This window comes from Vigna umbellata, chromosome 3 (assembly GCF_029865625.1).
Source record: "Vigna umbellata cultivar VRB3 chromosome 3, Vumbellata_1.0, whole genome shotgun sequence".
In the NCBI taxonomy this organism is placed as follows: Eukaryota; Viridiplantae; Streptophyta; class Magnoliopsida; order Fabales; family Fabaceae; genus Vigna; species Vigna umbellata.
The window spans coordinates 28,898,017-28,922,972 of NC_142167.1; the positions used below are offsets into that span (position 1 = coordinate 28,898,017).

The following is a 24,956-nucleotide window of genomic DNA, read 5'->3' on the forward strand; positions in this document are numbered from 1 at the left end:
TGGAGGAGAACAACTTTGAGGGAAGGTAAAATGTAAAACAGTGGGTGGTCTAAGTAAACTAGGCTCACTGGGCATACAAGGCCATGATACAGCAGCCTGTTATCCCTCCACTGTCGGGAGAGGGAGGTTTTCGCTGCTCTGTGAAACCAGCTTCACGCAGATAAAATATTCAAAATTATTCAAATTCTTTTTCTTAATTGTAATATTTAATAATTACTCAAATTATTTTTAATATTTTCAAAATACAAGTTTAGAGTTGTGTTGAATAATATTTTATCTTCTCTTCTAATATATGATATATTATTATGGTTACTTTTGTATGATTGTAAAAGTTTATATATATTTTTCTCATGATTATGCTAGTTTTACTGAGATGTGATCTATTTTATAATAGTGTTAATACTATTAAAAATTTAGGATGTTATACATTCTTAACTTCTTACATTCTTTTAACCTATCATTTTCATCTAATCTTCTCCTTGAAAAGTTATTGAAAAAACTTGGTTCAATATATTTATTCTAGATTTAGAATATAATTAACATGTTAAAAGAAATAAATATTTATATTCTAAATTTAATTATATAAAAATAAATATTTATATTTTTCCAAAACTATGGAATTAAGGAAACCCAGTTATGTCCCACCAACCCAGATATTTGTGACCAAATAAATTCATACAAACAGTTAACTTCAAAGACAAAAAATAAAAATAAAAATGAAAATGCAATAAATATATGGTTATGCTCTGTTTGGCATTTCCACTCTCGTTGATTCATTTCTGATTCTCATGCTCCAAATTCAGAAATGGCGTTTTCTCTCTCTACTACTTTTCTTTGCACACGCTCTTTCAAATCCCCAAAGTTGAAACTGAAACCTACCACTGAGCCTCATTGCTTCGCGCGTCCTCGTGTTCGAGTTCCATCCAGAGCTTCTTCCCGGAACGACAATGCCAACACTGATTCCGTTGAAGCTCCCTCCGTCTCTCATGATTCATCTTCCTCCCCGCGTCGTCGTTTCAGGTACTTTTTTTATCCTTTTAGAACTTTTTTTTTTCTTCCTTTTGGGATATTTGCTTTGTTTTACGTTTGAAGTTTTTCAATCTTAGAATTCAGGTCTGATTGTATATACTTCTCTCTGAGAACTTTCAGTAAAACCAAATAGGAAGGAAACATAAAAGAAATTTATCCGAGAACTAAAATTGTGCATAATTTAAAAACGAAAAGAAGTTTTCGGAGGAGGTAATACGAGAGAGATTTTATGTTTATGAACACTTTAGCCTGAAGAAGTTGTTTTCATATTTTCTTTCTATCTACTTTTTATTGAACTTAAATACTTGTAGTCTAATGATGTTTTTCTTTCTATGTAATTTAAATACTTTCTATTTCTCAATTGATTGATCATTGTTTTCCTTTTATATCTTTAATAATATTTTAAGTTTATGATATATAATATGTAATGAAAAAAAGAAAGAAACTAACAAAGAGATAAAAGATTGTGACCGGTGATTCCCACTTGTACTAAAGGAACAAAGTAGCCATAAAAATGTTCACTTTTAAAATAACTACTTAAAAATTTACATGTAGAGTTACTTCTATTTGATTGACAGTGAAAAATTTTCGTATTAAAAATGAAGTTTTATTTCTATATATTTGTTTCTCGGCTTTTGGGTTTTAAATTTGATGAATTGGTTGTTTATGCTTTGTTTTGGGATTTTATTTGTTTGTTTGTTCATTTATACATTTGGGGTTTGGGAAGTTGAAGGTTGGGCTTTGATTGTCTGGATTAAATTTGATGAATTTATCGTCTATGCTTTTATTGAAGCATATATTTACTTTGAAGTCTGTTTATTGGGCCATGAACAGTAATGGATGGTTTAAATTTGATGAACTTGCGATGGAGATAGTGCTCATTGCCCTGCCTGCTGCTTTGGCGTTGGCGGCTGATCCTATTGCTTCATTGATTGACACTGCGTTTGTTGGCCATATAGGTACTTATGTGGAAGTGAATTTTATGATCTGAGCTTTACTTTAACTCCGGAAAAAAAAAGATTAACGAGTTAGCTGGCTGCAGCTTTTTATTCTCAATTCGGTAGTCGTTTTCAACTTTTACTACTACTAATTACAAATTTACAAAAGGCCATATTTGTTTCCCTTTTTAGTCTCTATACTAGAAATGGTGAAAACAATTTAAATCTCATTTTTGTCATTTCTTATACAAATTCTCAAAATTATGAAACAGATTTTGCAATAATTATACACAGCTTTTTCTCAAACCAAAGTTTACCTTCTACTTGTCGTAGTAGCAAGTATTTGCTTTTTCTGGTTCTGTTTTTTCTGATTTGGATTGATAAATAATTACTGTTGAAGAGAGAATTCTCCCTTAATCAAATCCCTCTATGCAGGGGCAGTTGAATTGGCTGCAGTTGGGGTTTCAGCTTCTGTGTTTAATCTTGTGTCAAAAGCATTCAATGTTCCATTACTTAATATTACTACATCCTTTGTGGCGGAGGAGCAGGCAGTGATTAACAGGGATGTAGAGTCCAGTCCAAAAGATGGAAATGGTTGGTAACACAAAGTTTTAGTAATGTCTAATTTTCCTGGACCTAGTTGTAATTTTATTTTGTTCAGATGTATCTACTAATAGTTTTGATCTCATGTGGGTGTTATCGTGATTTCTCAGGCAAGTACCAAAGCAAGAAGCTCCTTCCTTCAGTTTCTACCTCTTTAGCACTTGCTGCAGCGCTTGGAATTGGGGAAACTGTGGCGCTTACCCTGGGCTCTGGCATTCTTATGAATATCATGGGTATACCTGCTGTATGTCATACTTGGCCAATCATTGATCCATATATTTTCTCATATAAGTGATGTTACGTTTCCTTATGTTATAATTTCTTCTGACTCTGCATTTTACTGGCTAAACAAACGCACCCACTCAGCACAAGAAAAGGAAAAATAAAAAAAGAAAGAAGAATTATTATCTCAAAACAACTGAAGCACATGTATTTATTCAGGTTTAGATCTAAATGTCTTTGGACAACCTCCGTGTGGCAAGATAAATCTATCATGAACAATCTATCTTAACCGAAAGCAATATTTCAGGTTTACCTAATATTTTGATCTTACATATGAGGTTTGCTTATGAACTTGTAATTAATTTCACCTAAGCTTGTTTTATTACTTTTATGTTGTATAATTGCGAACAATTTTTTCTTACTCTTATTTTATGCTGTGTAGTAATTTTAATGAATCATCTGAATGTTGGAAAACATAATAACAAGGGGTTTTCAGATGTAGACTTATGTTTTGTTTTAAGATAGCTTTTAATTGGTATATGAAATGTGTTTGAGGTAGCTCTTTTGTGTTCTGTAACAATTTGGAAAATTTTAAACACCAATTATGTTCTGTATTTGTAACCAAACTGTTAGTTCTACGTGATTTGACTTTTGAGAAACATAATATTAACAATCAGTTTCAACAATATAAATATACAATCTTCCCTTGCATTCATTAGCTATCAGTATTATGGTATGCACAGCAAGAAAATTCACATATGTATTTTTTGTTGGTTTGGGTGTCATGAAATTAAAAAGAAGAACATTTTTTTGGCTTCTCTTCATGAGCACTTAGTTTTATATAGTTGGGTTTTACTTTTATAATCTTGTTTGCATAATGTTTTTCCATTTTTATATGCTGTACAGGATTCTCCAATGCGTGGACCTGCTGAGCAGTTTCTTTCATTGAGGGCCTTTGGTTCTCCTGCAATCGTGCTTGCATTAGCTGCACAAGGCACCTTTCGTGGATTTTTGGATACAAAGACACCTCTATATGCTGTTGGCAAGTATTTCATCAGCTTACTCTCTTTCTCTACTCATGTTACATACAAATAAAACTAGTGACAAAGTATTCATTTACCAACAGTACTTTCTCAATAATTTTAACTGACAATTTTTTTTTGTTAACAAATAGTTCAATTTTGACAAGAAATAACACTTGTGCGTTTTCGAATCAGGAAAAAAGACAAAGTTTACATTTTTTTAAAAGTTACAATGTAATGGGGAATACGTGATTATATGATGGTTTTATATAAATTGACAGTACAATTTGGCTGGCAGCTTCATGTTTTTACATTGCGAAACGCTCCATGCAACCCTTCTAATGGGAAAGAAAAGCTACATATCTTCGTAAATTACAATATGAAATATCACATTCTAATTGAACCATAAAATAAGACTCTCTACTGATAATTGATACTTACCTTCTCATACACGTACAAATTACCATCAGAATGAGAAACAACAAATTGTGTTGCTTGATGTGTAAATAATGAAGGCTTGTCTTGGAATGTCAGGCGTGGGAAACTTTCTTAATGCCATACTGGATCCAATTTTAATATTTCATTTTGGCCTTGGTGTTAGTGGAGCTGCAGTTGCTACTGTGATCTCTGAGTACGTCAATGATGTGGTAAACTTAGTATTGTCAGTGCACTTGCACACATCCCTTAATTCATGTGATCTTATTTTAACAGAATTTCTGTGTTCACCAGATACTTAATAGCTTTCATACTGCTATGGAAATTGAGCGGCAAAGTGTTGCTAATCCCTTTTGAATTTGATGGGAGAAAATTTTTTAGCTATCTGAAATCTGGTATGTCTTTCACAATTAAGTTCAATTGTTGCTTTTTCTGTCCTTGCCCTTCAATGAAAGTTGGTAATGATAATGAAATGATCAAATGTGATGATATTGGAAAGCGGCCTAAATTGTGGTCACTCCTAGCTTGCCTTAGTCATAGCATCTTTTGGTGTTGCTCTATTTGTAACTATAAAGGTGATAGTTTAGTCTCACATTGACTAGAGATATGAGTTATGTTAGATATATTTTACTATATGGGCCTAGGCTCATCTCTATGCAAAGCAATGTACATTCTATATATATTGTGCTCCTTTGTTGTGCTTGTGAAACACAAAGATTCCATCATATTAATATCTAGCATTTATTTCTGCACAGTATTGAGAGCCTAGTTGAATACTTGCCCTATTGTTGGATTGGCTGTCCATCATTGCTAATTTGTTTTTTTGAGAAATCATGTTTTGTTCCGATTTTTGGCATCCTTTTAGTGTCATGCCCTCCTTTGTCACCTGCTCTATGCCATTTATGCTATTGTAGTCCACATTAACTAGAGATCCCAACATTAGAGTTGCCTTGCCTAGGTGATCAGTGTGTGCCGTTAAACTCATGACCATCGAAGCATCCACACACCCTCATGTGTGTCTAGAAATAGGGGTACTTCTCTTTTTGTCCGTCATTGGCAACTAGGCATGGTAGTGTGTTCAACCATCATTCCAACCATTATCATTGGCCTCAAACTTGCCTCAATGGCATCTCCTCCAATCTAGTCTTGGCTTCATGGTCGGGACTCATTTTATATATTTGCATCAAGTTTTGGCTTAAGGGGCAAGACTGTGTTGATCAACTCACCAAGACAATGTCCTCCATTGATTAGAAAGATCACCCTTGATAGTTGAAAGTTGATGCACAAGTATGTTGTGCTCTTAAGTCAACTATTGTCCCATTTCTGAAATTGATCTTTCGTGTTCACGACACATGAATTGGGGTTTAGGAAGAAATCTGATTGTTGCACATGAACGATGCTCTTTGCCTCTATGGTGTTTGCCAAAATCTCATGAGTGTCTCATCACCCCTAAGAGCCTCGATAGCCTCATGGCTGAAAACTTAGGAAAAGTTCACGATCTTCTACATGATTTCTATGAACTATTGTCTCCTACTGCCATTCCCGCCTAAGAACTAGAGCAAAGTCAAACCGTTTATGTTGATGGCGTTTTATGGGCTTCGTGATGAGTATTCGTCAAATTGTGATCAGATTACGCGTTTTAAATTTTTCTCACACTAAACATTGTTTGTTCCCCACCGTGTCACGTGTGTCGTGCAAGTTATCACCTAACATACCTTCTTTTGTCTTCTTTGTGATTCCTTAGCATTGGTATCTTAGTATAATGATAACAATCGCCCTTGCAAATTAGACAAATGTCGTTCCAAATGTTATCATTATCACAAATTCAGTCATACAATTAATCAATCTTATAAATTGTCAGATTGCCCTTGTCAGTTCATACTTCTCAGGCTGCCACCCCTATGCCTTCTAATTTTGGTGCCACTCCCTTTGATAGTTTCAGACTTCCGACACTTTTTCATGACTTCCTCAAATGGTACGAGGAATGGCAAGCCTCCAATTCCACTACTTCTGTTGTGCACATAGACACTTCATTCACAAGTATCACTCACTCCACCTATCTTAGCTTTTGGATCTTCGATCTTGCTGTCACCAATCATATATTTGGTAATTAGTGTCCTTTCTTGTCTCTTACCTCTTATGGTTTTTTATCCTTTATCATTATGGCTAATGGATCTCCAGCCCCCTTTCGAGGTGTTGATTATATTCATTTCTTTCTTTTCTCTCCATTGACATTGTCCATTATGTCCCTGGGTCTCTGTTTAATTTATTGTTCCTTAGTTGTCTCACCCGTTCCTCTCTTTTTACCATAAAACGTCCTCCCTTAACTAATAGCAAAAACGAAAACAAATAGGATTCCCATTCTTCCCTCCATGATTGAATTATTTCTCTCACCCATATATTCTTCTCTCTCCTCTAACTGCTCTACCCGTAACTCACATGCCACCTTAGCCATACAATTCTTCTTTCTCACATACACTTTTCCCCATCTTGTCTTACTACCCTCATGGGCTAGTGATTCATGAAGCCCACTCATCCTCTGGGTCTCATCACAGACTGAATTGACTAATGTTCTTAATTCCTGCAAATTAGTTAATAGAGTTTTATTATCGGAATGGAGTACGGTTTCATTAGCTTCAAAATGTTTTGTTTGGTTAACAACTTCTATAAGGAGGGATGCATCATGTTTACTTTTTGACTGTTGCATTTTGTAGGTGGTCTTCTTACTGCTAGGACTTTGGCTGTGTTTATAACTGTGACACTGTCAACATCTGTGGCAGCTCAGCAGGGCCCTATACCTATGGCTGGTCATCAAATTTGCATGCAAGTTTGGTTGTCTGTGTCTTTGCTCACTGATGCTTTGGCACTTGCTGGTCAGGTTAGATAATTATATTGCATTGGACTATAAATTGCATTTTTTTTGGATACACCAAGGTTATACTAGTTTTAATTATCAATAAATATCTCAACGGCATTTCATCTCACCCAGTTTCAAAATTGCATGAATGTAGAAGAATAAAATTTATAATAGGAAATCCATTATGGTGAACATTTGAGGGCTTTCCCTTACCATATCAGGAAAACTGGGGGGCATTCCATTTTACATGATGAGCTTGATACTTTTCCATTTGCCAAGATACTGAAATGGTATTAACAGAAATAAGAAATACAATACATTACCAAAAAAGAAAGCAGTTGGCAGGATTGGAAGAATTGACTCTGCATATGCAGTTTCAAATGATACAGATGATGTGATCTATTATTAGTAGAATTCATATTATTTGAAGATGGGATCCAAACTAACTACGTCAAAATTACTAGGCCTATGAAATTTATTTGGCTGAAACTTACCTGTCATCTTAAAATGACATTTCTTTACAGGCACTTCTTGCCAGTAGTTACTCCGTGGGAAATTATAAACAAGCACGCCTTGTTATATACAGAGTGATACAGGTTGTCACCAGAAATAACTTTCTTCTTTCTTACATACCTTCTTTTAGTTAGATTGGAACTTATACTGACCCAGAATTCTTTTCTCCTACTCTATTGTACATGTTAAACAGATTGGTTTAGGAGCAGGATTCAGTTTGTCCATGATCTTATTCTTTTGGTTTGGATCATTTTCTACTTTATTTAGCACAGATTCAGAAGTTGTGGATGTTGCTCGCTCTGGTATATGGGTAAGAAACCAGTTTTGCAGAAAGTGACCTTTATTGTCATTTTGTAGGCTTTATATGCTACTCCCTTGCTGACTTGGATTGACTTTAATAATCAGCCACTCAGCCTGACAGAAATGGGTCTGACTGGCCTAGTCGTGAGTGCCAACTCCAAGTTGAAATACTTATGTTTGAAAGCACTATAGGGCATTTTCTAGGAAAGAAGTTTGTTCAGAAAAGTAGAAGAATGCATTTCATTTGGATGTCTGTTTCTATTGTTTGTTTTTTTTGCCTGATTGTTCTTCCTCTAGTGTGGATATACCTTGAAAGCTAATGTTTTTGGACAGTATCAAAATTATTGTGATTGATGGGTATTTAAAACACGGTAGCCTTTAAGTATAATATAACTAATAAATATTCATTATATGCTGTGCAATTCTCCATTCTTTCTGTGGAAGCATGTATACACAAGTCATATGGCATTCCTGACATTTAGTTACACATGCAGTTTATTGCTGGATCTCAACCAGTGAATGCTTTGGCATTTGTTATTGACGGGCTTTATTATGGGGTATCAGACTATGGATACGCTGCTTACTCAATGGTATTTGCCTAGTTCAGTGATTGAGAGATAGTTACTCATTCCATGTGATTGTTTCCTATGAACTCATTTCCTCGTGTCCTATTTTTTTCTTTTGGATTTTGTTTTGGGTAGGTGCTGATTGGACTAGTTTCTTCAACTTTCCTTCTGGTGGCTGCCCCAGTAGGCCTTCCTGGAGTCTGGACTGGATTGTTTATCTTCATGGCTTTGCGTGTTGTAGCTGGAGTTTGGAGGTATAGTATTTAATTCATTTTGTAGGTGATAGTTGGGAAACTTCATGTTCGTGTATTAGGACCCCTTAGTCCTACTCATTCAAATCGTAGCTCAAAGAGCAAAGGAAAAAAACATACAGGACATGTTGGATGAATCTGAATTGTCATCAAGTTGCATTTTTACCTTTTCTTCTCTCCTATCTTAATTTTTTTTACTAGGGAGGTGTAGGGTATGCATACTCGAACAAAATTTTCTTGAGATTTTTTTTTTGAATTAATATTTTTCTTTTCTTAAGGTTGAGCAGCAAAAGTGGGCCTTGGGATACAATCTGGTACAAAGACGGAGCGGAAGATTGACTAAATGCATTCAAAGTCATGTATTCAGTACTCATAAGTTCCAACCATAACCAGGTTAAAGAGCCGTTTTTTGGATGATGAGGACATGACTTGTCGATTTTCAAAGAGCTCTAATATGCGGACTCTAAATCCTTGCAATCAAAGAGAATCCAGCATGATAGCAGCCCAATAATAAATTATAAAAATGTCTCAGTAATTGCTGCATAACAGGTACATACTGAATGACCAACAGAACACGGAAGGAGAAAATGGTTAATGACAAGCTTACTTTTTGTTCAAAATTTGTATTCATTACGAAGTTGTGCAGAATTTTGTATATTTTCATTGGTAAAGGCTGCAATGTAAAGTGAAAATAGGTACTCTGAATTGTCCTTTGCTGCTATTCAAGTTAGGTCGGTATTATATGTAGTATGTACAACTTTGTTAATGGTTATCATTACTCTTCAAGCTATTAAGATTGTTCATTCAGTTGTAGTAGCTGTTAACGATTTCATATACATCTGGTTAATTTTTCTTTCATTATTACTTATTTTTATTAATCAACGTCAGTGAGTGGTTATTAAGTAAATAGTTGTTATTAACTTTAAGTGGTCAATATAGTCATTAAGGTTTTCATCAAAGATAATCTTAACAATCGTATGAAAAGTTAAATGATTTTTCTCTTTGGTTAAAACTAAAAATTAAATTATTCTTGTCGAAAGAGTTTAACCTTTTTCTTTTAAGATCAAATGTTAATTCTTACCAGTCGATTTATTAATTTTCAAACATGTTCAAATAATATTAAAGTTGAATTGAAATTTTGGAGATCTTCTTTAGCAGTAAATAAATTATATTTATTAAGTTTGTTTAGTAACGAGTGGTCAGTTTAGATAGCACATCTCTAATTTTTCTTGGCTTAAGTTCAAGTTAGGAAAAATAAAACCTTGAAAGAATTAGTCCCACTATTGTCTAGACCAAAAGCTAGTGCTTGTAATAATAAAATAAAAGTATGCCTTCTGTACTAAAAGGTCATGAAGCATGCACTTTAAGATATCAAATATAACTTTATGGGAAGTGGCAACCATAATGTACGTGGGAATTCAGTTTAAGATTATAAGCTAGCATCGTAGTTCAACATTATTAACATGATACAAAATTCTTACTACAAAGTCTCTATAGTGAATGAGAACAGAAACATAACTTATTGAATCGCAAGGTGGGGGAAAAACATGCTATAAGTAACCCCACCAAAGCGAAAAACAAACTCTGCAAGTCTTCAGGAATACTAGGATCCTATTTGGGGAAAGCATACATCAAGTAACTTCTTCTCCTCCAATAAGCCAAAATCATAATCAGGATTTAAGAAACTATAATCATAACCCACTTCCAAGTCTGCAAACTGCATATTATTCCAATGCTCTGGAAGGCAACCACCAAGTTTGTGTAGCTGCTGAGAAAGATCACACAACTTCCTACTGTGCCCAGAACTAAATCCAGGTAGGGAATTTCTGCTTGTGTTGATGTTGTTCATAGCATCAATTTGGGACATGCTTTCAATTGGTCCAACAGTGCCACTACCAAACATATGAATTCCTTGCATTGAAGGATAATTGGAATCCCCAACTATGGGTGCCTGAGTTTTGTAATGAATAGAATGTGCTCTCAGCTTGCATTCCAAACACTTAAGCTTAGTTCTCGTGTCATCAAAATGTTCAGTTCTATAATGCTCATGTGGTGACTGATCATGATTAATCTTCAAGCACTTGCTGTGACACAGCCCCAGGATTTCAGAAATTACTTCCTCGGTATGTTTTCTTGCTATGGATGCCTCAGATCGGTCGTTATTAAAGTGCTCAGAATGTGGTTTTGAATTGCTATCTGGCAGCATGTTATGCATACATCCAAGGCAATGGTTGCTGCAGCTTAACTCACATTGTTTCAAAGTTTCAACTGATTCTCCTCTTGTTTCTTCACTCTTCTCCACAATGTCATGTTCAGCAGCATCAGAAGAGCTACAGTAGTTAGCTCCTGTATTCATTGCTATGTCCAAAGGCTCATTATGCAAGAGATTATCCTCTTCACCTATGCCAGAATTTTTCAGAACCCTCTCCAATTCTCTCTCTATCCCTTCACTTTCTTCAGGTATTTCAGACTTAATATTCTCCGAAGTTATTGCCTTACATTCCTCACTTGTTTGACATTGTTCAAAGCCACTTGTCATTTCCTTCAACTCCTCTATCGAGTCATCAGCTACACAACCTCCACAAAGAACCAGTTTCTCTTGTGTTACCTCAAAAACACCAACCTCAGAAAATCTTGGTTTCTCTTCATTAGGCTGATGAAGGTTCCTTTCCGACTCAGCTCTTTCGACATCACCGTCATTCTCTGAAGAACCACTAGGTGATTTTTTATCACATCCACTAGATGATGATGATCCGTTAGAGTGTATTGGCTCCACAGAAGGGTCTGGAAAATTCAAACGCGCAGAAGGGCCATACATGGCCTTAGCAGCTTCATCATAAGCAAGAGCAGCTTCAAGTGCGGTGGAGAAAGTACCAAGCCAAAGTCTATTTGCTTTTTCACCCACAAGCTTGCCATTGATTGGTTCACGAATCTCAGCAACCCATTTTCCCCAAATTCTCTGCCTCACACCTCTGAACTTGCAATCGGAGTTCTGAGGCCCTCCCTTACCTCTCATGCACCCTTTTCTCGACCCTTTTGCTGGAGCTTTCTGAATCACTTCCACCCCATTCTCTCTTGACCCAAGTTGTTGCTGCCTGTTATACTCCTTCCACTTTTCAAGAGTGTTCTCCAAAGAATCACTTCCACTACTGCGCCTCTTACGCGATTTCCTCTCCCTGCACCCATTCCAACCAACAAATAAAAACCTTAACTTTGCACTCAAACAAAGAAATTTTTATATAGAAACATACAAAAACAAAGCTTATGCAGTAATCAAAAACTGATTACAGTAATCCGCGTATGACATGATAGCGTAAAAGATTTTATGCTGTCGTCTAATCACATATCGAGATATATGATAAACTTACAGACTTCTCAATTCATTTTCTCAGAAACTATAGCAACAACATGATTTTTTATGCACGAAATCTGATTGGGTGACAGAAAGTAAACAAATTTTGTCTTGACTAAAAAAAGCAGCACAGAGAAAATAAAAGGATGAAATGAACGAAACAGAATAAAACCCAGATGAAGTTTAGATGAAAAACAGCAAATTGAGATGAATGAAGAAGTGAGCTACTGACCCAGAAATGTTAGTATTGGTCTTCATGCGCTTCGGCTATGGAAGAAGCATGTAGCATGCAATATGATTCCTTGTAGTAGTTGGTGTTGGGATATGAAATAGTTGGTAGCAAATTGTGTTGGAGGGTTTTAGAGAGGTTTTGGATTTTCCTATGTTGCGGCTGTTTGATTTGGATGTTTGTATGTTTTGTGAGTACAAACGTCATGCTTGACTTGTTGTCTAAGAAAAAGTTGAAGAATTCAATTTACGTTTGGAAGAGTGAAACGAGGATTGGTAGGTTTAGATAGGCATGATGACGTGCCACTCTCTCACATGGTGTTGGAGAGGCTGATGAGCATCTGGGGTTGTGACACGTGGCGGGAATGGTTTCATGGTGGCAATTCCATAGAAGCTTTCTTCATTGCGAAGGGCTCTTTTTCTATTTGGTCTTACTTCCTGCAACTCTTCACTTATCCATATCTCTCAGCCTCTTTATTTTCTATGCTTATTTTTTGTTTTGTTATTATAGTAATATTTCTTAATTTTATCGTATTTTATTTTTTCTAAAATATATTCGTATAAAGTACATCCGTTTAAAATTTTGTTCATATTTCTTTTTATTTATGAAATATAATATTTTATTATTAAAAGATGGTGTAAAATGGAAGTCGAAGAAAATGAGGGTGTCAAAGTATACTTTTCATCTTCATAGTTCTACTTTTCGCAGTAAGTTATAATATTATTAATAAACTTTTTTGCTGATAGCTTTTTTCAATCCTGCATTTATCTAACAGAACTTTCAAATAAATTATAGATTTAGATTGGAAAGAAGCTTGAGTATAAAATAATAATTTTAATATTAAATGTTTTTTAGCTATTGAATCATGTATTTAATTCAATTTCAAACATTTATTGAATATTTAAAAAATTTAAAACATATTTGAATATATGAAAAGAATAGAGATATATTATTGTGATGAATATGTATAAGAGTTATTTATTATAGTATTAATCACTAGTTAGATAAGTATTTTTAATGGCTAATACTCTAAGCACAAGTGAATAATAATATATGATGGATTCTTTTATCTTTTAAATATAATTATTTTCTTCGCATGAGGTGAAAATTCGTTTCATTGAGTTTTATCTTTCCTATGTCAAACATAAATAAATAAATAAATAAATAAAAATATTTAAAAAAATTATTTTTAATTTATAAAAAATGTTACCTATAATATTTGATAATAACTCAATTTTAAAAAATATAGTTTTTTTGGGCTACGTAGATAATAGTTACAATATAGGTGGGTAAGTAAAAAGGCTAAACTAGTATATAAATCAATTCACACAACCTTATGAAATATCTTTTACATATAATGTTTCCAAATCGATTGAAGATAAGTATTGTTAAATCTGATGTACCTTATCAACAAACTAATCATTTATATATGTCTTAAATGAGGCTAATCATATTATTTTTGAAAAAAAAATTCTTTTTCCTTTTTCTTTCACAGTTTCATGTCTATCTTGTTATTTTTTCACTCTTTTGCTATAAATTATATTCTAAAGTTTAAAAATATTATTGATTAGTTGTTCTTTTTAGAGTATAAATGTTATTTTGCCTTTACCTGTATCAATAAATTCTAGTTTTTGTCGGTTTCTATAATTTGTAAGGGACGAGTTCTCTTTCGTGTTATTATCATTTGTCTTTATATATATATATATATATATATATATATATATATATATATATATATATATATATATATATATATATATATATATATTTTTAAACTTTCAAATCATCTTCGTATTTGTTGGGAAATTTTAAGTGGATTCTCGTTTTTTCAACTGTTTCAACTGGGTCTATATATTTGCAAATTGTCTCAATTTGGTCCAAATATTTGAAAAATTAAGCCAATTAAATCATGTCCGTTAAGTTTTTACATATGACATTAAAATGCGATGATGTGATCCACGTTGATGTAAAAGTGTTTTATTATGTGATTTTTTTAAAGGCTTAATACCCTCTTTGGTCCCCAGTTTCAGTGGTTAATGTCAATTATGTCCCCATTTATGAAAGTGTTTTTAATATGTCCAAAGTTATTTAAATTAGCGTGAATTTTGTCCCTTCCGTTAACTATTAGGAAACGGAGTTAATGCGTTGATGATGTGACAATAATTATTTGCAACGTGGGAATAGATTGTTGTGTGTGTGGTGACGTGTATGTTACTGATAGAAGTAACTCTACTGTAATAAAGAATGAGATTTTTAATTTGGGGAAAATATGATTTAGTGCACTGATACGCGAGATTAGGGCAATTGGAAGTGTGGGAGAGTAGATAGAGTCATTGTCGTTGACGAAGATTGCGAGCACAGAAATCGTGGATACATCTATCTTTGTTGGATTTGGAAGGTGCGTTGAGACGTTTGTGGGTATTACGAAATTCGTGATTCCAAGGTACGTTTACGGTAGCCTTTTATCTGTGTTTGGTTGCTTTCACCATGGTTCCCCCCCCCCCCCCTCCCGCCCCCAAAAGTTTGTTTATGGTCTGTCTGTTTATTGTCCCCCATTATCTGTGCATGTCCTTTGTTTTTTCTTGCGCCATTGTGGTTGTGGTCCCCCCTGATGGTTTGTGGACAATATTTGATTATTTTTGTAATTCTGGTTTTGTAATTGTGCTTTTGTAATAGTGCTTTTGTAATAGTGCTTTTGCTTTGTTTTACTTGTTTTTTGAGTAGATAACATTTGGGTTAAGCAATCATTAACTTTAAACAATTTTTATATTAGTTTAGATGGCCAACTCAGACGTTGAAATTGTGTTTCACCATACGGGGAAATTTGAGAATAATGGAACATTCAGATACCACTATGGTCAAACCACAACTTTAAAAATTGATCCAGATCGATGGAGTTATTTTGAAATATTAAGCATTCTTAAGGAGATGGGTTATAGGAATGTAAAGGCTTTGTGGTATTCATTGGGTCGTGGTCCTGTGTTAGAAGATTGTATGGAACCTTTATTAGATTACAAAGGTGCATGTCATGTAATGAATATTGCTATGTTGAATGGTCAAGGTCACGTTTATGTTATACACAAGGTGTGTGAGCCTGAGTATATTCTGGAGTTGGAATACTCTTCCCAACCAGATATTATGGCACCTAGTGGTGAAACAGAAGTTGACAAAGAGAGTGTTGAATTGGGTGTTGAGATGGAGGTTGGTCAACCAGAGGTTCAAGCAGTGGGTAATGTAGAGCCTGGGGTAGAGGCTGAAGTACAAGTAGAAGGTGTGGTAGAAGTTGAAGTAGAGGCAGTGGGTGATGTAGATGTTCTGGTAGAAGGTGAGGTAGAAGTTGAAGTATAGGCAGTGGCTGATGTAGATGTTGTGGTACAAGGTGAGGTAGAAGTTGAAGTTCAGGTAGTGGTTGATGTAGATGGTGCTGTTGAAGATTATGTAGAAGTTGAAGTTCAGGCAGTGACTGAAGTAGATGGTGCTGTAGAAGATTATGTAGAAGTTGAAGTTCAGGTAGTGGCTGATCTAGATGGTGTGATAGAAGGTGAGGTACAAGTTGAGGCTGAGGGAGTGGCTTATGTAGAGCCTCATGTACAAGTTGAGGTAGAGGGAGTGACTAAGGTAGATGGTAATGGTGTGGATGGACAGGGTGAGGGTGATGTACATGCTGATGAGTATGATGTTAGAAGTTGGATTGGGTTTGAAGAGGATGTCTTCACTGACGATGGAGATGAAGTGGAATGTGATGTATTTGAAGCTAGTAACCAAATAGAACTTGGGGGACCTCGGGGTTTATCAGAAAGTGATTGGGAATCTGAGAGTTTGAACAGTGTTGTTGAAAGTGATAACACAAATATGATGATAGAGATGGGTATGGTGATTTCAGTACTTTTTCAATGCCCAAAAGTATGGAGCAATATCAATGGGAAGTGGGCACCTATTTTGCTGAGAAAAAAGATTTTACAGAAGCTATAAGAACGTATGGAGTAGAGAATGGAAGGAAGTTAAAAGTTTACAAAAATGACAAAAGAAGAGTGTGTGTCAGATGTTGTGGGGCAAAAGGTAAATGTTCATGGTATGCATATTGTGCATATAAGGCAGTTGAAGATACATGGCAGCTGAGGAAGATTATAGACAAGCACACATGCAGTAGAGAATTTAACATCCGTTTAATGACTTCAAAATGGTTGAGTGGGAGGTTAGAAAAGACCATCAAAGAGAATCCGAATATTAATCTATATAACCTCCAAAACAAAGTTTCTAAGAAGTGGAACATTGGTGTTTCTCGGTCTACTACCTGTAGGGCAAAAGCAATGGCTTTTAAAAGAATTGAGGGTGATTTTAAAGAACAATATAAAAGAGTTTATGATTATGCAAATGAGTTGCTTCGGTCTAATCCTGGTTCAACTGTGAAAGTCAAGGTTGAACCTAATGAGGACAATCCAATATTCAAGAGAATGTATGTGTGTTTGAAGGCCTATAAAGACAGCTTTGTGTCTTGTAGGCCTATTATAGGTTTAGATGGTTGTTTCTTAAAAGGAAAATATGAAGGTGAGTTGTTAACTGCAGTTGCAAGAGATGGGAATGACCACATGTTTCCTTTGGCATATGCTGTTGTTGAAGTGGAGAATAAGGACAATTGGCATTGGTTTTTACAATTGCTCATTGATGATCTTGGTGGTGTAGAGCTGTGTTCAACTAACACATATATTTCAGATCAACAAAAAGTAAGTAACGTAGCCCAATGCTATTATATATCTTTCAAACCTTCTTGTTTTGTATTATACCGTGTATAACTTCATGTTTGGAACTGTGATAGGGACTTCTGCCAGCATTACAAGAACTTCTCCCTAGTGTGGAGCAAAGATTTTGTGTTTGCCATATTTATGCAAATTTTAGGAAGAAATTTCCTGCCAAATTCTAAGACGTCTATTATGGAAGGCAGCCTCATCTACACACCCTGCAGCATGGGAGGCAGTGATGAGAGATATTAAAGATGTAAATCCAGATGCATTTAAACACTTGCTAGCAATTCCACCAAGGTAACATATATTGAAATCCATTCTTCTTGTTTGTTTGCCTAGCTGATTATATGTAACTGTTTTTTTCTTATGTTAGATTTTGGTCACGTTCAAGGTTTACGGGTAGAGCTGTATGTGACACATTAGTCAATAATATGTCTGAAGCTTTTAACAGTGTCATATTACATGCAAGAGGTAAGCTCATCATTACAATGATGGAAGACATTCGTTTGCATCTCATGAAGAGATGGTCAACAAATAGACAGAAAATCACTACATTTGAAGGTCATCTTTGCCCAAAGATAAAAAAAAGATTTCAAAAGGAATTGCACATGACTCAATTTTGGCTACCTAGGTATGTGAACATCTGCACATAAGAATTTGAATTTAATGTTGATGTTATAATTTTTGTTTCTATATATACTTATTTAAATTGGTTGTCATTGCAGTTGGGCAGGAGATAAAATATTTGAGGTCAGACACACTTCAATGATTGGTGAGAAGTATGTGGTTGACATAGACCAATTGGATTGTACTTGCAGAAAGTGGACTTTAACAGGCATGCCATGCTGTCATGCATTAGCTGCAATGAATTTCTTAAACATCAATGGGGAAGACTACGTGCCAAATTGGTTTAGAAGGTCAACATACCAAGAAACATACATCCCAATCATATACCCTGTCAACGGTCATCAACTGTGGGAAATGACTTCTCAGCCTGATGTTTTGCCCCCACCTAAAAGGACTTTACCTGGTAGACCAAAAAAAGAAGAGAAGGCTAGAGGCTTGGGAACTGAAGAAGGATGAGACACAGCTAAAGAAAAATGGGACTCGTAAGAGATGTTCCATATGCAGACAACTTGGTCACAAAAGAAATACATGCCCACAACGTCATCCAACAAACCTTTCAGCAACCTGAAACCCAGCCAACTTCAGGACCAAGTGAGGCACCACAAACCCAGAAAAGTACAGGACCAAGTCAGGAACCTCAAACCCAACCATCTACAACAGGACTTTAGAAGTTATATACAACTTCACTGGTATTTTGAACATTGACATCACAGTATGATCAACTTTAGCTTAAGTATTACAGCCATTATTGGCTTCTTTGTAAACATTCAGTTGTACTTTGAACTCCATTTTGAAGTGGATATTTTGTTAGTTGTGATGTGGGTATTTTGTTAACTATAATATGTATTTGGATGCTTAAAATCTCAATGTCAATGACAATTTATCTTTTCGATGTCAATTTCATTTCCAATTTCTGATTATAATGTGAATTACAATATGAATTACTTGTGGTTATTTGTTGTGATGTATACTCAATTTACAAGTACTCATATTTTTCAGTCCAGGTCACACTTATATTGTACTTATATTTTTCAGTCTAGGTCACCTCATCTACACTTATGAGGAGGTACTTAAACCACTTCTTCATGATGTGCTTATACCATGATTGTGCTTAAACCACTTCTTCATTTTATTTTTATTTCAAATTAAACTTCAGAGTGCTTATGTTGTATATAGCAGACAACATTTAAATTTAGATCACAAATTAATATGCTCTTGACAATAAGGCCAAACTGTTCTTCTCATTCATTACAAAACATCATATTACAATAAACAATGATGATGTTCATCATAGTAGAACACATCATGGACTACTAAACAAAATACATACAACGATGATATTCATCAACCCCATCAAACATACCATCCCTAACCACATCTTCTCCCTTTTTTGACAACCCATAAGAGATTTCTCCAGAGTATTAATCTTTCTCCTTTGCCAAGCAATAATACTACCACCATCATCTAAATTATCATCATTATGCCATTTAAAAAAGTTGCATCCTTGAAATTCTTCATTTCTTGTCCGCTGTTCAAAGTATCCAACCATAAACATTTAGTTAATCACCAAAACAATTTATAACAAAAATTAAACTACAAACCTTGTAATTAGGGCAACCCCAGAATTGCTTCCCCTGGTTCTTAACTGTTCTTGCCACTCATAACACAACAACCTCCCCACAATGGCATATTTGGTTTGCAACGAATCCCCTCGATGAAGCACCATGAGAGCTCCCCCATGAGCAAGACGAACAACCTTGATTGAAAGACATTGCCAGTACGTCGCAAAGCTCAAAGCGAGACAACCACCAACCATGAAACACTTCGCCAACCAACAATGAACGACCAAACACGAACTCGGCCAAGACGAACCGGTGAAAGACGAACCACGACCTTACTGCCAACTCAACATAAACATCCAAACCGTAAACAATAACAACACAGAGGAGAAGAAGACAAATTTCAGGAAGAAGACCTCTGGCCTAATGGAGAAGAAGACCCTTATTGGTTTTTTCAGTGCCCTAAATCACTGCCCTACCCAATCTTTATTACAGCAGAGTTACTTCTATCAGTAACATACACGTCACCACACACACAACAAGCTATTCCCACGTTGCAAATAATTACTGCCACATCATCAACGCATTAACTCCGTTTCCTAATAGTTAACGGAAGGGACAAAATTAACGCTAATTTGAATAACTTTGGACATATTAAAAACACTTTCATAAATGGGGACTTAATTGACATTAACCACTGAAACTGGGGACCAAAGAGGGTATTAAGCCTTTTTTAAATTAAGAGTTTTTGATGTGACAAAATTTATTATGAGAATAAGGTTTGCTCCTTCTCCTTCACGGCTACTGCCTAGGCGAGCTTTGTGATGACGACAAATGAAGATGGTTCGAAGAGGTGCAAGGAGAAGGTGCATTGTTCTGGGTTTATGCAATTTGAGATTTTTACGAATAGGGTTTTGTGTTTAGGGTTCTTCGTGGTTTCTGTTTTTTGATGCAGCGTTGGAGTTCACAATTTAGGGAAGGTGAAGGCGCAAATTGGGGCTGTGCGATTCTAGGGTTTTTGTTTCTGATTTTGGGGTGAACTGTGTTGATTTTCTGGGTTTACAGATTAAGAACCGCCAAGGAGAAAACATGATTTGCGCGAGATGATGGGGACATTGGATCGTTTCTACGTCGTTGTTGATTGCTTTACCTGGATTGAAGGAAAAATAGAGGGAATAGTTGAAAATAATGGAAAAAAAATGAGCATTAATTGCTTTACCTGTATTGAAGGTAGATGAATAGTCAAAGGACATGGCGGCTACATTGTTGTGGTCTACACATAGAATCTCTGATTGAAGACCAGAGAAACTTCTCAAATTCCTATACTCTTCTCTTCCATCAATCTATCTATATACTCTCACTCCCTCTACAGATTAGTCACTACCACAAGAATCCAAAAATGGAGCTTGATGAGAAAAAAAACAATGATTTGCGATATCGCGCTACAAGTCTTCGTCATCTTGATCGCCATCGTCTCCTTCCTCTGGATGCACGACATTCCCCAGCGCCTATATGTCAAGCTCCGCCATCGTCCCCCAAACCCACGCGTCGTCCAAGCAAAAAGCCATTTCGTCAAAGGCGCGCAACTCGTCTCGCAAGCCAAAAGATCCAAAAACGCCTCCGTCACAATCTCCCTTGCAAACCTTAACAACATCACCATGATGTCTATGTTCATCCACTTCAAGATCGTACAAGACCATAAGCGTGGTTTTCTTTGGGCACGGGCACGACCCCCAAGAAGGAATTGTCTTCCAAGCCCAACACAAAAGGCACTTCTTCAACCGTTAAGCAGGAAACCACCAGAAAATATTCGAATCCATCACCGGTCGCTATAACCAAACAAAACTCAGCCCGTTTGAGTCCCAAATTTGCGCCGGAGTTGGATGGGATACACTGTTTTGAAACTATCCTGCCCTGTTATATGTCATCTTGTCTCTGATTACTATTGATCCCCGAAATATCTGCATTTTAGGGCTTTTACGGTGATAAATAGAGGAGCGATGGTGAATAGAACAGGAACGATTTAGGTTCGCCATTTTGGGGTTTGTATGGTGCTGGATGCCAAAGAGAGGTTGATTTTTCAAATATTTGGACTAAATTGAGACATTTTATAAATATATGGATCCAATTGAGATAGTTGAAAAAACGAGGACCCACTTGAGGTTTCCAACAAATATGAAGACGATCCAAGGGTTTAAACCTATATATATATATATATATATATATATATATATATATATATATATATATATATATATATATATATATATATATATATATGTGTGTGTATGTATGTATATGATAAAATGATTGTAAATAGAATTGAAATCGTACTTAATGATAAAAAAAAAGTAAATTTTAAGTTTAATTTAAATTTATAAAACTAGTTTATAAAATAAAATTTATATTTATTTATATTATCAAATTATCTTATTTTTAATTGGTCATGGGACTTCAACCAAAAAAAGAAAAGAAAAATAATATTTTTAAAAAATAATATAAAAAAGAAGAAAACTGTAAGGACCTAAAAATTTGGACCGAGGGTTATTGGGCCTTAATTGTGACAGCCAGACCTTTAGCAATTTGGGCTCATGACCTTGGTAAGGGGGCTCTCCTAAAAAGAAAAAGCTGAAGTTCATTTGCCAATTTTCCTTTCTCTCTCTAAAACCCCTTTTCCCAAATTCTTTTCTGCCTTCTCTCTAGCCTCCACACTGATTTAGCCATTGCATGTTCTGTTAGGTGGTACCCTAGCGACCGTCTCGTAGAGAGCTTCAAAACCATCCGATTGGTTTTACGTTCTTCAGTCGGTAAGTGGCTTCCTCCTTTCTCTGCTATTTTCGAAATCTAGGGCTTATGGTTCTACTGCTTTTGTGCAATTAGAACTGTCCTTTTTCCAATTCCTGTCAAGTTTGAGCTCTAAGGGTTGTTCTCATCACCAATGTGATGGTTGTAGGGCACTACTTAAGTTCTTCCCTGGGAAGGATACTGTTGAAAGTTGTGTTGTGTGCTAGACTGCTCAACTTTAAGGTAAGGGGAGCTGGTTATGTTTATTTGATTTAATATTATATGCTTTGTATGTATGATAATTTGATTGGCATGTTGTTTGGAATTTTCTGTTACGATTAAGAAATATTGTTGTTTGGAATTTCCTGTTACGATTAAGAAATATTGGGTGTTATGTGTTGAAATTATGAAACTGTGATTGATGGCTTGTGGAATGTTTGATGAACTGATTGCTATAATCAGAACTGTTTGATGTAAGGGGAGCTAATTATTTTGTGTAAATTTATTTTATAAAATATATGCATGTTAATTGATAAATGGATGCACTGTCGGGACTGTTTGTTGTTGTCTTATGTAATTGATCTTGGTATGATCTTGATTGCGTAAAGGGGAACCTGTGATTTATTTCCTGTGCATTGTTTGATGAATCTAATTGTTTCTGAATGAGTTATTGACTATGATTGATGATGTTTTGGAAAGGCTTTGGGTGAGCTTTAATTAACATTGTTTGGGTAGTACTTGGATGCATGAGTATTATTTCAGAGTACTGTGAGAGGGGGGTAAAATATAAAAATTGGGCGTTTGAGGTTTAAAGCACAACAAACTAAATTAATTAAAACTAGTTGAGAGTCTTTCCTTGTTGGTAGGATAGAGGGGACTTAAAAACCTGAGTTGACACATCCCTGATCATAGAGCAGCCCTGGCCTGGTCCAGTCAGTTGTGACTAGTTATATGTGTCAGCGCTGAAGGTGAGTCTGATGTGTTCAGACATCTGAGCCCTCTCCAGTGACCAATTGGGTAGTGAGGGGAGGTTGGGAGCAAACATTCTGTGGTAATGAATAATTTAACAGGCCCTTTCATAATTAAGGGAGCATTATAAGTTATTAGGAGGTAATACGTATCATAATATATTATATTATTAATATATATACATATATATATTATATACGTAACATATTAATATATATATATATATATATATATATATATATATATATATTATATACGTAACATATTATATATTATATATTATATTATATATGTAAATTGGTGCATGCAGTGGCTATATATATTCATATTATATATACGTAATATTAAATTAATTTTTGGTGTTTTATAATGTTCGAAGGGTATTACGTCACTTAATATTATTATAACATATATTGTATAATATTTTATGCATTGGAAATAAATTATAAAGATTCTGGTATTGAGAAATTTAGATTAAATTTATGGAGCTATTACTTTTATAACTTGTGATGATTGAGTTAATGTACATTGTTGAGATTATGTATATGTTTGTATGCAATGTAAAAGTGAAAGGTTATATGTATATGGTTTCATATGGGTCACGGTTGGTTATAAGTATGGTTGATGGACGTAATTCCATGATCCTCAAGCGAGGTTACATGGTGGTGCCCTGTGGTTGTTGTGATTGACCATATGAATGGGCGGAGTGTCCTTATGGGGTTTATCCTGACATTCTAATGATCATGCATGCTCAAGTAGAGAGTGATGAGTCATGTGGTGAGAATAGTAGGAGGTCCTAGCCCATAGGTTCTTGGGTGAGTTATAACGGACTAACCTCGGGTGGCAGCTGATGGTTTTCCAGTTACTACATCACTCGGGTGCACAAACCCCTGGAACTTGACATTTCATACTAGTCCGGATGGTCAAATCACGTGGTCAGTCATTGGTATCAGGATAATGCATTCGGTCCTAGTTTGTATTGTGTTATGATCCTTGCATGCTTGAAATACTTGATTGTTACATGCTTATATAAATGTTAAATTGATATGGGTTGTATGATTTTTATATAACTAGCTCACCCTTGCTTGTTTGTGTTTGTATCTTCTTTGTCAGTGTTTTCTTTTGCGATGATCATCCACTTGGATGTGAGCAGAGGGAGATGAGGCATCTGTGGAGTAGGAGCTGGAGGGTGCCAATGCTGTTGAGTAGCCTAGGAGCTTATAGATTTACCTACTTCTATTCTTTTGAAATACTCTACTCTTTTGTAATTCAAGTTTTAATTTCCTAGCTCTTTTGGAAGGATAAATGTAATCTTATTACCTAATCACTTGTCCTAACTGCTTTATCGTATTATACTTGATGACGTCTTATATTATATAATTTCTATATAATTGGGATGTTAAAAAACAAGTCATTTTGACTAGAACAATAGAGTTAAATATCTCTAACGATTAAAAAGTAGGTATTATTGATAGTTTACTCATTGGATTTAAAAAAGTAAAAAATATGAATTGTTAAATATTTTACAGGTTCTGAAAAATGCATCTACAAAAGAAGTTACGCATCTATAATGAAAAAATCATAAAAATGAAAGTGGATAGACAAAAGTCAACATTATTAAAGACAGGTAGGAAAAGTTATGCATCTATCACACATGAAATTAAACATTGCTTATGCAATTGGTGTGATGAGTTAATTTATGTTTGTTCCAAGATAAAGATACATTAAAGTAGTCAATTAAATTATTGTTCAGTCAAGGAAAGAGACTATAGTTTAAGAACAAAAACACTTTTCGATCGTAAAAATTTATATTGATGTAGCTCATAACCTTAAAATAAAGGTTGCTATTTTACGAAGTTGTATTATAATAATAAGTTGATGATAAGCATTGCCAATAATTCTCCAAACATATTAAAGAACTACAAAGGTATTGTTATTAGAACTCATTTTCACTAATG

General features: G+C 35.0%; 2 protein-coding genes across 2 annotated transcripts; one reads left to right on the forward strand and one right to left on the reverse strand.

Moving 5' to 3' along the window:
* Positions 1–746: 746 nt before the first annotated feature.
* On the forward strand, positions 747–9,526 carry LOC124846872 (MATE efflux family protein). The gene is made up of 13 exons (XM_047324245.2): positions 747–1,020; positions 1,864–1,988; positions 2,403–2,561; positions 2,681–2,814; positions 3,699–3,834; positions 4,349–4,445; positions 4,544–4,644; positions 6,964–7,127; positions 7,631–7,702; positions 7,813–7,929; positions 8,414–8,509; positions 8,621–8,739; positions 9,015–9,526. The coding sequence occupies exons 1-13, from the start codon at positions 806–808 to the stop codon at positions 9,073–9,075; spliced, it is 1,596 nt and encodes a 531-aa protein (XP_047180201.2). The 5' UTR covers positions 747–805; the 3' UTR covers positions 9,076–9,526.
* Positions 9,527–10,136: 610 nt separating this feature from the next.
* On the reverse strand, positions 10,137–12,627 carry LOC124846871 (uncharacterized). Its single transcript, XM_047324243.2, has 2 exons — positions 12,321–12,627; positions 10,137–11,912 (listed from the first exon to the last, which is right to left on the reverse strand). The coding sequence occupies exons 1-2, from the start codon at positions 12,344–12,346 to the stop codon at positions 10,340–10,342; spliced, it is 1,599 nt and encodes a 532-aa protein (XP_047180199.1). The 5' UTR covers positions 12,347–12,627; the 3' UTR covers positions 10,137–10,339.
* Between the last annotated feature and the right edge of the window lie 12,329 nt (positions 12,628–24,956).

Bases quoted from the DNA above. Each gene is read 5' to 3' on its own strand.
- LOC124846872 (XM_047324245.2), top strand. From the start codon at position 806: ATGGCGTTTTCTCTCTCTACTACTTTTCTTTGCACACGCTCTTTCAAA. The intron at 1,989-2,402 runs GTACTTATGTGG...CCCTCTATGCAG, and splicing joins TGCGTTTGTTGGCCATATAG to GGGCAGTTGAATTGGCTGCA. The intron at 3,835-4,348 runs GCAAGTATTTCA...TTGGAATGTCAG, and splicing joins GACACCTCTATATGCTGTTG to GCGTGGGAAACTTTCTTAAT.
- LOC124846871 (XM_047324243.2), bottom strand. From the start codon at position 12,346: ATGAAGACCAATACTAACATTTCTGG. The intron at 11,913-12,320 runs GTCAGTAGCTCA...GAATGGGTGCAG, and splicing joins ACCAATACTAACATTTCTGG to GGAGAGGAAATCGCGTAAGA.